Consider the following 13365-nt stretch of genomic DNA (forward strand, 5'->3'; position numbering starts at 1 on the left):
ATCATTATAGCTCAGTATACCCAAATAGACATGACTGGCTGGGGTCTGGATAACTCATTATAATCAGAGCCAGGGGTGACAAGTATAGTAATGTTATATTATAAAGGGTTGGGTGGGTCTGGCTCACAGAGGGGGGTTTATAAATCCCATCAACAACGATTTAAATAAACATGAACACTACAGAGTCACACTCAGTGCAGCCCTGTCTGACAAAACTGTGTATTTTAAAGGGGCCTCCAGCTCTATGCATGACCTAGCAAACATATTCCTGTTTTACGTTTCGGATATTTATATGGCAATGCTGCGTGCCGAACTCAATCGATAGGAAGCCACAACCAATTAAAACATTGTCTTTTTTTCATAACCAGAGGGTGCCAGCCGCCCTGGTGACTTCCGCCAACCCCAAGATGTCTGCCGTAAGTCCTACTCACCTTACAGCGCGCATGTGACGCCATCAAAGCGCGTCACGAATGGCAGCTTGGAGACTCCTAACAGCAACGAGTGTGGAGTGAATAGTGCAGGCGGTGCGGTTAGCGGGGTGTCGGTGGTTCGGATGATAAAATATTTATTGTCACAGATACGAAGGGAAACGTCTGTTTACACCTAGTGCTGGTTGTTGCTGCTATACAAGAAAGTCTTCTCCCCTGCAGGTGTTGCTTATGTACCATCACCCTAATCCTTGGAGATGAGCACACAAGTGAGTCTGCTGATTAATATCCATTTGCTATTTGTGCTGGATAATTGTCTTTATTTGGTGTGTAATAATTTTTTTCTTCATTCTTTTATCCCTGTAGTATAGCATCCTCTTCAAGCAAGAGCAAGGTGAGTGAACCAATATATATGAACTATTTTATATCTAATACATTTATGAATATTGCCGTGAGCGCATAATAAATGCAGCAGAATCAAATGTTTTTTTTTTCAAATTACTTAAAAGAACACTGGCGTTAGTATGTATTCCTAATACTGTAGTGCCCTAGTCGTTGTTTAGGTGCCCATGCAAGAGCTGCCAAGGTTTTAAAAAGCTAGGTTATTTATCTTTTCTCTCTCTCAGCGCTGCTCTCTAACCTAAAGCTCCCACTATTTGACTGAGATCACCCACATCAATCATCACAGCCAATCCAATGTTTTACCATAGAAAAGCGTTGGGAGGCTAGTGTGCATGCGCAGTAAAACACTATGCTGTGCCAATCAGTATCTCTAAGATTATCTAATTTTTGCCTACTTTTTGTTTGCTATATCACAGAAGGGCCATTAGTAGCTGTCAGTATGACCGCGTTCCTTTTAAAGTACCACTATAGGCACCCAGACCACTTCAGGTTAATGAAGGGGTCTGGGTGCCTGGTCCATCTAGTAATCCTAGATGGACCAGGCACCCAGACCCCTTCATTAAACTGAAGTGGTCTGGGTGCCTATAGTGGTCCTTTAAAGGAACGTTGTCATACTGACAGCTACTAATGGCCCTTCTGTGATATAGCAGACTATAGCAGTTTTTTACTGTAAACATAGCAGTTTCAGAGAAACTGCTATGTTTACCTACGGGTTATTCAATGAGACAGCCATTCGAGGCGATTCCGCGCTTCTCACTGTGATTTTTCACAGTGAGAAGACGCCAGCGTCCATAGGAAAGCATTGAGAATGCTTTCCTATGAGTCTGGCTGAATGCGCGCGCGGCTCTTGCCGCGCATGCGCATTCAGCCGATGACATCAGAAAAGGGAGGAGAGTCCCAGCGCAGAGGGAGCCTGGCGCTGGAGAAAGGTAAGGGATTAACCCCTTCCTCCCCCTTCATCCCGGCGGGAATGGGACCCTGAGGGTGGGGGCACCCTGAGGGCACTATAGTGCCAGGAAAACGAGTTTTTTTCCTGGCACTATAGTGTTCCTTTAACAAAATATAACATTTTAAAGGGTCTCTCTAGGCACCAAAACAATATTAGATTAATAAAGCAGTTTTGGTGTATAGATCATGTCCCTCCAATTCTTAGTGCTCATTTCTCTTTCATTTAGCAGGCAAATCAATGTGTTCATGGGTGTAATTGTTCAAAGGACACTATAGTCACCAGAAGAACTACAAATTATTGCATTTGTTCTGGTGAGTAGAATCATTCCCTTAAGGCTTTTGCTGTAAACACTGCTTATTTAAGAGAGAATGCAGTGTTTACATTACAGCCTAGTGATAACTCCACCGGTCACTTCTCAGATGGCTGCTAAAGGTGCTTACTGGGAGAGTACTGAACAGTGAGCAGCACTGCCATTCAATGTCTCCACCCTTTGCATGCAGGTACTGAACAGGTGGGCTAGATGGTGGTTTTAACACTATAGGGTCAGGAATACATGTTTGTGTTCCTTTCAATTAACAGCGAAGACAAGAACTTCTAAAGTAAACACCTTGTGCTGTTGGATCTGGCTAAGGCAGCAGAAATAGAAACAAAAGGAATTTAAAGGACAACTGTCACCTCAAACCTGTTTTTTGTTAAATGCAGTATATGTAATATAATGAGAAAAACGTATCCCTACCTTTTAATATATGACCGGACCCTTCAGCCATGTACATGCATCAGTCACAATCCGATATCAAGACACACTGCAACTATTACTCACAAGTCATGTATATACTGGAGTTGCCTGTTGCTCCAGATTTTGCTGTATATATGATAATTTTGTTACACAGCGTTTTGTGGAACACATATGGCTCAATCCACTATCTCTTTTTAAAATTTTGTTTGCACAGTACAACCAGAAGCACACTTTTTAAATATCCTTTATTTCAACCTTGTAGCCCATGAAGATGCCATATGGTCAGTAGGCTGGGGCAAGAATGCAAATGATGGCTCGGAGTTGGTGATCAGTGGTTCTCTGGACGACCTAGTTAAAGTCTGGAAATGGTGAGATCATTGTGGTGGATTGTGTCTCGTCATTTAATTTCTTTTTGTTTTTCTATAAAGCTTGCAGATGGGCCTTGGTGGTATTCTACACAAAAAGAACACGCTATGTTGTAGGTCACACTGTCATAAACACAGCTGAGCCCTAACAGCACTGAGTTAGCCGCTTTTGATTCAAAACCTGGCTGCAGAAAGATAAACTACAAACAGGTAGTTTCAAACTGAATTTAATCTTTAAGGCCAAAGTAGCTGAACTGAAAGCATAAGTAATTTAGAGAATTTTTCCAATTCAACTATTTCCACCTTAAGTTTAAAATTAATTTTAGTGAATAACCATTCAAATGTTAGATGTAACCCATCATATTGTTATTAAAGGAAAAACTCCAGACAGCTTGCTGAAGTGCCTTATGTGTCTGGAGTCTGTCATTCTTACTACATTTTATAAAAGAGCCAATTTTAATAGAATTCATCAGTTTTATAATTGGGGGCAGAAATGCCTCCATGGCTGTCACCCAGAAAGGAGGAGCCCAGGAGATTTTGTTTTCCGCGGAGCCATCTTGTCAACGATCTGTACTACAGCTCATTGAGAAGCAGTGCAAAGACATGATCACAGGCTACAGGCAGAAGGTCTGTAGCTTTTCTAAGCTATTTTTGTTTTCATGTAACCCAAAAGAAAGCATGCAGAAGAAAATACATGCATGTTTTCTTTGGGAGTATATCTACTAGTAAACGGTTTAAAAAAAACCAAAAAAAAAAACCACACAAAATGGTTTTAATGGAGTGTTCCTTTAACTCCAATAGAGAGCAGGCAATTAGAAACTACCTAAAATTAAAGGGACACAAAAGGCACCCAGACCACTTCTTCTCATTGAAGTGGTCTGGGTGCAGTGTCCCAGGTCCCTTAATCCTGCATAGCTAATTATTGCAGTTTTTAAGAAACTGCAATAATTAGCTTGTTGGGTTAACTCCACCTCTAGTGTCTGTCTACCAGACCGCCACTAGGAGAGACTTTCTGGCCGGTAGGCGATTTTTGACCTAACTGACGCTAGACATCCTCACGCTATGCATGAGGATGTCCAGGATCTCTCGAATCCCATTAGGAAAGCATTGTATAATGATTTCCTATGGGGAAAATCCTAATGGATTGATGTCGGCGGGGGAGGAGCAAAAGCTATAGTGCCAGGCAAACAGTTGTTTTTCAAACAACTGTTTTCCTGACACTATAGTTTCCCTTTAAGTTTTAAATCTGGTTGGGGCCAGGCATAACACAAGGGCCTGTTTCATCTCAGATTTTAAAAATATGAAACAGGTCTTATGGGAATATGTGTTGAATGACAATAGATCATAAAAGGTTGATATTGTGAATATTTTATTAGAAATGTTTAGAAATCCTGTTCTTAAAAGAACACTCCATTACAAAAAATACTATTTAGTAGATATACCCCAATAAACGTGCATTTATTTTTTTCTGCAATTTTTGAATTTTTTTTTATTTATTTTATTTGCATCTGAAAACAGCTTGCAAAAGATGCAGATCTCTTGTCTGCTCCCTTTGCAAGCTCTCCCCATATTTCCTGGCACAGAATTTCAGTCTTGAGAAGCCTTTGATTTTAAATCTTGGGAGACGGGGATGCAGGGGTAAAATGAGTCCTGTGGTCGCATGTGAGCCCTCTGACACATTGTGAGTTTTGGGAGAAGGCCGTTTCCATCAGCCCTAATGGAATCGGAAGTAATATCCCTGTCTGTCTGACATCAAGAGAGGCATTTCTGCAGTGATTTATAAAAGTGCAAGTTTCAAATAAAACTCTGCAGTCTTATAAACTAAACTAATTTAGTAATTCCTGAAAACTAGAGCATATCTTGGTGTTTATGTAGTATCGCCAGAATGTGTTTAAAAGGAGAGTGAACTACATCCTGAAGTCTCCCATTAATTAAACTGAAGTGCTCTATGTGTTTAGAGTGGTCATTTTAAAGGGGGACTTCAGGATGTAGTTCACTCCCCGTTTAATACATTCTGGCGAAATTACATAAACACCAAAATATACACTAGTTTTCATAAACCAAGGACCGTCTTCTGTTTCTTTCTTTTTAGTAAACTCGCTATGCATCAGTTCATGCATATTACTTCAGTAAAGCATAATGGCTTTTACACTAGAACATGTTTGTTAATTATATAACATGATCTTGGTTTTTATAGTTTGTTTCCCAGTCTTGTGTAATTCACTTCTCTGCTTGGCAGGCTGGTACTCTCACTCTCTAGCAGCCTGTGTATTATTTTGATCATCACATATTCCATCTTTAGGACGGACGAGCGCCTGGATTTGCAGTGGTCTCTGGAAGGGCACCAGCTAGGAGTGGTATCTGTGGATGTCAGTGCATCTGGTAATATTTTGGCTTCCAGCTCACTAGATGCTCACATTCGTCTCTGGGACCTTGATAGCGGCAAGCAGATCCGTTCTATCGATGCTGGACCAGGTAAACCATTAACTGAATAGAATAAGGAACTTTCATTTGGTTTTCCCCTTTCTCCTCTCTGTTCACAGTAGGTATTTTGAATGTATCATTCTTCAGAATGTATTACAATTATTTGAATATGCCTATCTTAAATCTAAATGTATTTTTTTTTTGGGGGGGGGGGGGGTTTGCGCTTAATCCCTTGTAGATGGAATGGGCAAACTAATATTTTTAAGTGGTCAATAATTTGAAATTGTGTTGTCTAGTTTTGTAATGCTGCATACAGGCCTTTTGGCATTTGTGTAGTACCCCAAGTCTATTACATTGAAATACCTGTAATATATTGGTGGTACAATGTTCACGGTGTAGCCACCAGGTGAGTGAATTAAAATCAATGTGTTCTTTCTGTAGTGAAGCTGATCCTTTTTCTATGGCATATTTGCACTGCATTCTTATTTATTCTGTTTTATCTGTAGTGGATGCGTGGTCTGTAGCCTTTTCGCCTGACTCCCAACACTTGGCAACTGGGAGCCATGTCGGGAAAGTAAACATCTTTGGCGTGGAGACTGGGAAGAAGGAATTCTCCCTGGACACTAGAGGCAAATTTATTCTCAGCATTGCATACGTAAGACTTTAAAATCAAAGGTTTTTAACTACGAATAAACAAGTGCCTTACACTGAAATATTCTGTATTAGTTCACTGGACAGTGACATGTGGTGAGCTGACACGGTAATACAAAATATTTAGCTAAGGATCACTGATCTGAGAGTGTGTGTTTTGGTAACACTTAGAAATTTCCTTGTCAATTCAGCATGATTAGCTAATAAACCTAGTGTTGTGTGTTCTCTTCATGTTTAACTCTGTTTATTTTATATCTTTTCTGTTTCACAAAAGAGTCCAGACGGCAAATATTTGGCTAGTGGAGCCATTGATGGGATCATTAATATCTTTGATATTGCAACTGGTAAACTCCTCCACACGCTGGAAGGTAAGAAGGTCCTTGCTCCAGCAGAGAGAACTTTTTTAATAAAACTTTGAGTGGCAGATGTGCTATGCGGTGGATAAGATATTTTCAGTATTCCTTTTGAAAACAATGGACTTTCAATATTTTAATGGGCATGGCAATATCCGTTTGTCCCCTTATGTCAAACAGTTGTGACTATCATTACTTTATACGTTGTGTGTGTGTGTATGTATGTATGTATGTATGTATGTATGTATATCTGTGTTCAGCTGTAAATTCTATCTTGGTCTGTTTTCTCTATGCAGAGTACTTTACACTAATCTAGAGGATAGTACAGTTATTTTATTCGCCAAACTTTTGATACATAATATTGTGTGGTTAGGATTTTGTGGTTTGGGGGGGGGGGGGGGGGGGACCCTTTTTGTCTTTTAAGAAACTATATGTGTGAGTGCATTAAATGAGACAATTATGGATGAACAACCACATGGCAAAATTAAAAAAGAAACTGGTTCTAAAGATACAGTATATGGTGTGATTGCAGATAGTAGTAGAAAAGTGTAATTATCACAAACTCGGTTATCTGTGTGTGGTTTGCATCTGATCCTTGATTAAAAAAAAAAAGTAATTTTAAGATGCTTCAAAAGCTTTTGTACAGTATTAGAAATTATGTGAAGCCCACCATATCTCCATGTTTTTTCCGTTTATATTTATTCTAGGACATGCCATGCCTATTAGGTCCTTGACCTTCTCTCCTGACTCACAGCTGCTAGTCACGGCCTCTGATGATGGATATATCAAAATCTATGATGTGTAAGTGTGTGTATTTTTTATCTGAAAGCACTGCATAACCTCTATATGTTAATTTTACACTTAAAGGGACACACTAAGCCTGAAAACCACTACAGCTGAAGCATGCTTAAGTGCTTTTTTTTTTTTTTTTTGAATTCTTTATTTTTCTTTGTGCTTAAAGATACATACATGTGTGTTCTGCCACAACAGCAGGCATTTAAAACTTTCCGTCAGTACAAGTGGTATAGCATTGTGACATTAGATGTTCACGCACATTTTTTTTTCTTTTAACGTGTTTAAACCGTCAATTAACATGTGTATAGTAACAAGACAGGCATAAGGTTTCAACAGGGTTGTGTGTTCAATTTGCCATAGTTGGCTGTTCAGGTGTATGCATGTTGAAGTAAGGTTTGGTTCGTGTTAAACTGGGTCGGCACATGGGTATGTTAGTCCGGGAAGCTGTACCCTTTGTGGTGGTTCAAGGGAATAGTTGAACTAGGATGTCCACTTAAGATGAAGTGGGGTAGTGCAGACTAACTTGCGGGGTAGGTCTTGTGGCAAGGTATCTTGTGTGAGTTCAGGGTTAGTAAGTGAGTCATGATGGATTCAGGTGGGGATGCTTTGGGGAAATGGGCACCAAAGTGTTCAGTAGCCCACGTCCCCAAAGGGGATTGGTAGCCCCTGACCAAGGGGGTGGCAGGGGGGGGGGGAGGGGTTGTTGCTTTTCCCTTGAGGGCAGTGGTGTTGCTGCCATTTGATGGGCCTCTAGATGGTGAGGTTGTCTTGTATGTTGGCAATTGTAGGAGCCTTATGTGGGTGTGTTTAACTCGTGAGTTGGCATACCGATAATTAGGTACATGCGAGGATTTCACTAAAGGACAAAGAGCAAGAACAAAGAGAAATAAAAGAGAACATAAAAGATATAAAAGTCAGTGTGATTCTATACATCTTCGTCCTTCGACAGGATCTGCGCGGGCTCTTGGTAGGATCTCTTGCGCGGTGTCCAGTCAAGTGACTCTGTTTGTTGGTTCCGTTGAGCGCGGAGTAAATGGTATTATGGTGTCCGGGTCCCATGTCTGTGTAGAGGCTCGTGCGGTGTGGCCACTGGCTGACATCCCCAGTTTGGCGAGCACAGCCGGAGCTTCTTTGTCCGAGGAGATCCTATGAGTAGTTCCGTTGTGGGTGATCAGGAGGGCCCTGGGTGTGCCCCATCTGTACTGCACCCCAGCGGTGCGCAATTGGCTTGTGAGGTGGTGCAATGTACGGCGCCACTGGAGCGTGGCTCTAGTCAAGTCCTGAAAGAATAATAATTGTGCACTTTCAAAGTCCAGGGGAGTTTTACCCCGTATTGCCGCCATGATGTTGATTTTGTCCCGTAAGGTGGCACAGCGCAGGATGACGTCTCTGGAGCTTTTGTTGGGCATATTGGGTGCAGGCGGGAGCCTGTACATCCCATCAAGGGTGGTTTTCCTGGCTGTTGCGGCCGGCAGGATGGTGGCCAGAAGCCTCCTTACATAGTGGGGTAATTCGTCAGGTGTGACGTCAGCAGGTATCCCGCGTATTTTTATGTGATTGTGACGTGCGCGGTCCTCATGGGTCGACATTTGTAAAGCGAGACCCTGTTGATTAATCTGCATTTGTTGGAGCTCTGTTTTCATTTGTGTCATGTCAGTTAGCAGGTTTGTGATGGTCTCTTCCGTCCCCCTTACTCGTTCTGTCACCATTTGTAGGTCCCCTTTAAGTATACCCACATCCGTGGCCAGCGTTTGTTTTATGTCCTGTACCCAGTTGTGTAGGTCCTGCTTAGTGGCCAGGGTATTATCTGGAGGTGCTTGGATCGGTGCCCCTATGTGCTCTTCCTCCCTCTCTGCATGAGCGGGTGTTTGGGGTTGAGAGCGGGGTGGTGTCGGGGCCCTCGAGGCCTCTGCGGCCATTTTGGATTGCTCCTGCCGCTGCAGCAGAGCTCCGATGTCGGCCTGCTCTGCTGGCAGACCCTGCTGCGACTTTTGAGTGCGTCTCCCCATATTCGCTGGGGCAGTGTCGGGGGTCGGCTGGGGACTGCCTGCTGGGTCTGGCTCACCTCGTGTGAAGATCCCGTCTAGGAAATACTCCAGTCCGGTGGTATTGGGCGTGGGGTAGGCCTTAAGCCTCCGTTTCACCTTGCCGGATCATGGGGTTTGAAAAAAAGGCATGAAAGTGTGCGCCTCTCCCTCCCGAAGCTGTTTTTGGGGTAAGTTTAGTGATCCGTCCGTTTCGTTTCAGGATGGTGTCGGATTTTTGTCAGGAGGATTGGGAGCTCACAGAAATGGCGACCGCTCCGCTTCAGGTCCAAGCTCCGCCCCCCATGCTTAAGTGCTTTACACTTTAATTTGAGAAAATATAAAAAATGTTGGCCACATTCCATATTTTTACATATATGGTTTGACTTCTATGTATATGCTCTTATCATTTACACTTTGAAGCCTTACTGTTTCCTTATAATTGTCCACAGAACGTACAGACCAGTTTAATACTCCCCCAACCATTCTTGCTCTATAAATTATCCTGTTACAGTGTGACTAGAACTAGTAGTTTAGATGACATTGATTGGGTTAATCTAAACATGTATTTCTTTTGCCAGACAACATGCCAGCCTAGCTGCCACTCTCAGTGGACACGGGTCCTGGGTACTAAATGTTGCCTTCTCTCCTGATGATTCACATTTTGTTTCCAGGTAAGACTCCATATGGAGTATAACATTTTGCAGTATCCTGAGTAAGAATAGATATACTTGTAGAATTACAGTAAATGGCAGGTGCTCTAACATCTATATTGTTTCTCTTAGTTCTTCTGACAAAAGTGTCAAAGTTTGGGATGTTGCCTCCCGGACATGTGTTCATACATTTGTGGATCACCAAGACCAGGTGAGTTGTGTAAATCATGATGTAATGCTTTAATAGGGTTAGAAATTCTATTGGGAGATTAGAATAACTGATTTTAACTAGCATGGCTTGTACTGAGACAACCAGTTGCTATTTTTTTTCGTATCACTTGTTGCCTTATGCCAATATGGCATGTCAAAAAAATGTATGTATATCTTTATTTCAGCTATGTTATTTACTGTATACACTTTTAGTTATCGCATTAGAGTAATGCATAACTTAAATCTGAAATGACCAGTCCATTTTAGAAAAAATAAATAATATGTATCCTCTAGCAGAGTGGTAGTCAACCTTCCTTCAGCACTTTAGATATTGCGGTCTACATCTCCCATAGTACTCTTAAAGAAATAATACTGGTAAAGAATCAGGGGAGAGGTAGTCCACATCTGGAGTGCCGAAGGTTGTCTAAACCTGTATAATGGGACACTACAATGTACATCCTGTAGCTGTACAAAGATAAGGTCAATAAAACGTGATTTCTTAGTCTTAGTCTCCAAGCTAATGCTTTGATTGCCTTTTAGGTTTGGGGTGTGCAGTACAACAAAAATGGATCCAAAATAGTGTCTGTTGGAGATGATCAAGAAATTCATGTCTATGACTGTCCTATATAATTGCCTTAAATCTGAGTTGAAACCTGCGGATGGGAAGATACTATTGCTCCACCTTCTTTTACACAATGACTGCATGTTGAATATGCAAAGTCAACTCTTCAACAAGATGTTTAAATTAACAATCTGGATGTTCTCTTATTATGAGAGATTTGCTTCAAAGATGAAGGTGTAGTCACACTCTGAATGAACTGATCGACTCCTGTGAATTCTTCCTTCACTGAAATTGAGTATTCCCATTGTAACTATAAAAGTTCCAGAAATTTGATTTTGTACAACTTTACCCCTGGGTTTATTAAATCTTTTAGTTTTCTTGTGCTTTATTGAATGTTCTTTTACGAATTAAAGTACATTTTATTTTTATATAGCGTTGGTCTGATGGGACATGTGGTCACTTGGTGCAGTAAGGTAGATCATACATATATATATATATATATATATATATATATATATATATATATATATATATATATATATATATATATATATATATATATATATATATATATATATGTGTGTGTGCAGGTACGATGTTCATGTGTGGTACCAGCCGGGTACAATAAGACATGATCTGGGGAAAGACTAAACTCATTGAGGAATGACAGAATGAGCAGACGCCTGCTCACCACATTTACGGGGCACTCTCTCTATTTTTCTGCAAAAAAAAAAAAATGACAAACATACAAACGTATTTTGGAGACTTGCAACAGAGGAATTGGGGATAGTGGTTGCCAGACAAGCAGAGCATGGAATAATTTGAATACTCTAGGTGCCACAGTATTTGTGGTCTCTCAGGCTAACAAACTGTGACTGTGGTGCCCCTGGAGGCAGTTGCAAGTAGTCCTTAGCAGCAGTGTAGTCTTAGAGACGAGAGTCTGACTATTACAGGGTTATTCACTTAATTGTGAATTTTTAGGAATCTTAAGTGAATATCTAATTCTAGGCCAAAGCTCAGGGTTAGTCACGTAAAGGGACACTATAGTCACCAGAACAACTACAGCTTAATGTAGTGGTTCTGGTGACTATAGCCTGTGCCTCCAGGCTTTTTAATGTAAACATTCCTTTTTCAGAGAAAAGGCAGTGTTTGCATTACATTACTGTCAAGTAACAACTCTAGTGTCAGTCACTCAGACAGCCATTAGAGGTGCTTCCTGTGTCAGTGCTGCTCAGTGTGCAGTACTGGTGTTCATTTTCGCCATGCTGAATGCTCTCCATAGATATGCATCTCTATGAGGAGATGCTGATTGGCGCAGAACAGCGTTTGGCCATGCACGCACAAGAGGCTCCCGGTGCTTTCCTATTTGAAAGCATTGGATAGGCTGAGATCGTCAAATTTGATTTACTACTATACTGACTGGAAAAGTTATCGTTTTGTCCTAAAGTTTAAAATTTACTTTGAATTCTTGACAATTTACACTTGAAAGAATAACCCTGAGCTAACGTTGAGAATACAAATTGAAATATTTTTGGATATAATAAATGTTTTTGAATTCTTTGCAATTCAAATTTAAAGGGACAGACCCTATAGTCACCAGAACAACTACAGCTTAATGTAGTTGTTCTGGTGAGTATAGTCAGTCTTTGCAGCCTTTTTGCAGTAAACACGGTCTTTTCATGGATAATAGTGTTTACATTACAGCCTAGGGACACCTCCAGTGCTGCACTGACATTAAGTGACTCCACCCTCTGCATGGAGACTCTGACCCTTCCTCAGAGATATATTGATTTAGTGCATCTCCATGAGTAGATGCTGATTGGCCAGGTGGCGTGTGGCTTTGCCCCAGGCAGCCTCCTTGGCAGAGATCATCAGAAGTGATGATCTCGGCCAATAACATTGCTTTCCCATAGGAGATCTGTACTTGACTGCCTGGGTTAAGTTCCTTCTCACTGTACTTGTCATTTTGATGGCTCTGTGTCAGACCCATACCGTGTATACAGTGTGAGGAGAGTATCTACTTAGAGACCTCCGAGTTAGAGCATGCACAGTTTGCTACATTGCTCAGACCGAATTGCCCCACACCATCAGACTGCAGGCTCACTGGAGAAAATCTATTGTGTGGCTACAAATGTAATTTCATAAGTTCTTGTTCTGTATGAAGCTGTATGTATCTGTGTTGGTGTTTTAATATGTTCAGTATCCGTTCTTTCTACATAGGTAGAGATTATTTTTGCAGGATAGCGGTGTGCTAATAACTAAGCATAACATACACATATTACACTTTACATTTGAACATAATCAATGTGGACTGGTGTTTGCACAGCATTTAGAAATAACCCACTGCCTGATTAACACACTGGCAACACCAGGCCAGTGCTATGTGCCCCCCACAACCACATACATTTTATGATTTTTTTCTTCCATTATTAATCAGTACAGTTGCACATTACTCATCAAACTGTTTAAGTCCCATATATGACACTGTTGCACATAGAAGGCTCATCAATAAGCTGCAATTTTTAAGTTTGGATTCCAATATTGTTGAATGGGTAAGGCAGTGGGGCTGAGTGAAAGGCAACAGAGGGTTGTAGTCAATGGAATATATTCGAAGCTTGGGCTTGTCACCAGTGGGGTACCTCAGGGATCTGTACTTGGACCCATTCTCTTTAATATTTTTATTAGTGATATTGCAGAAGGTCTTGATGGTAATGTATGTCTTTTTGCTGATGATACTAAGATATGTAACAGGGTTGATGTTCCAGGAGGGATAAGGCAAATGGCTAATGATTTAGGTAAACTAGAAAAATGGT

At 41.1% G+C, this 13365-nt stretch overlaps 1 protein-coding gene across 1 annotated transcript; it reads left to right on the plus strand.

Annotated features, from left to right (window-relative positions):
* Nucleotides 1-298: 298 nt before the first annotated feature.
* On the plus strand, nucleotides 299-10933 carry SKIC8 (SKI8 subunit of superkiller complex). Its single transcript, XM_063444739.1, has 10 exons — nucleotides 299-697; nucleotides 795-822; nucleotides 2778-2883; nucleotides 5183-5355; nucleotides 5811-5959; nucleotides 6230-6323; nucleotides 7016-7109; nucleotides 9709-9801; nucleotides 9913-9991; nucleotides 10531-10933. Exons 1-10 carry the CDS (start codon nucleotides 686-688, stop codon nucleotides 10618-10620), a joined length of 918 nt encoding a protein of 305 aa, XP_063300809.1. The 5' UTR covers nucleotides 299-685; the 3' UTR covers nucleotides 10621-10933.
* The last annotated feature ends 2432 nt before the right edge of the window (nucleotides 10934-13365 follow it).

This window comes from Pelobates fuscus, chromosome 1, assembly GCF_036172605.1.
Source record: "Pelobates fuscus isolate aPelFus1 chromosome 1, aPelFus1.pri, whole genome shotgun sequence".
Taxonomy (NCBI): Eukaryota; Metazoa; Chordata; class Amphibia; order Anura; family Pelobatidae; genus Pelobates; species Pelobates fuscus.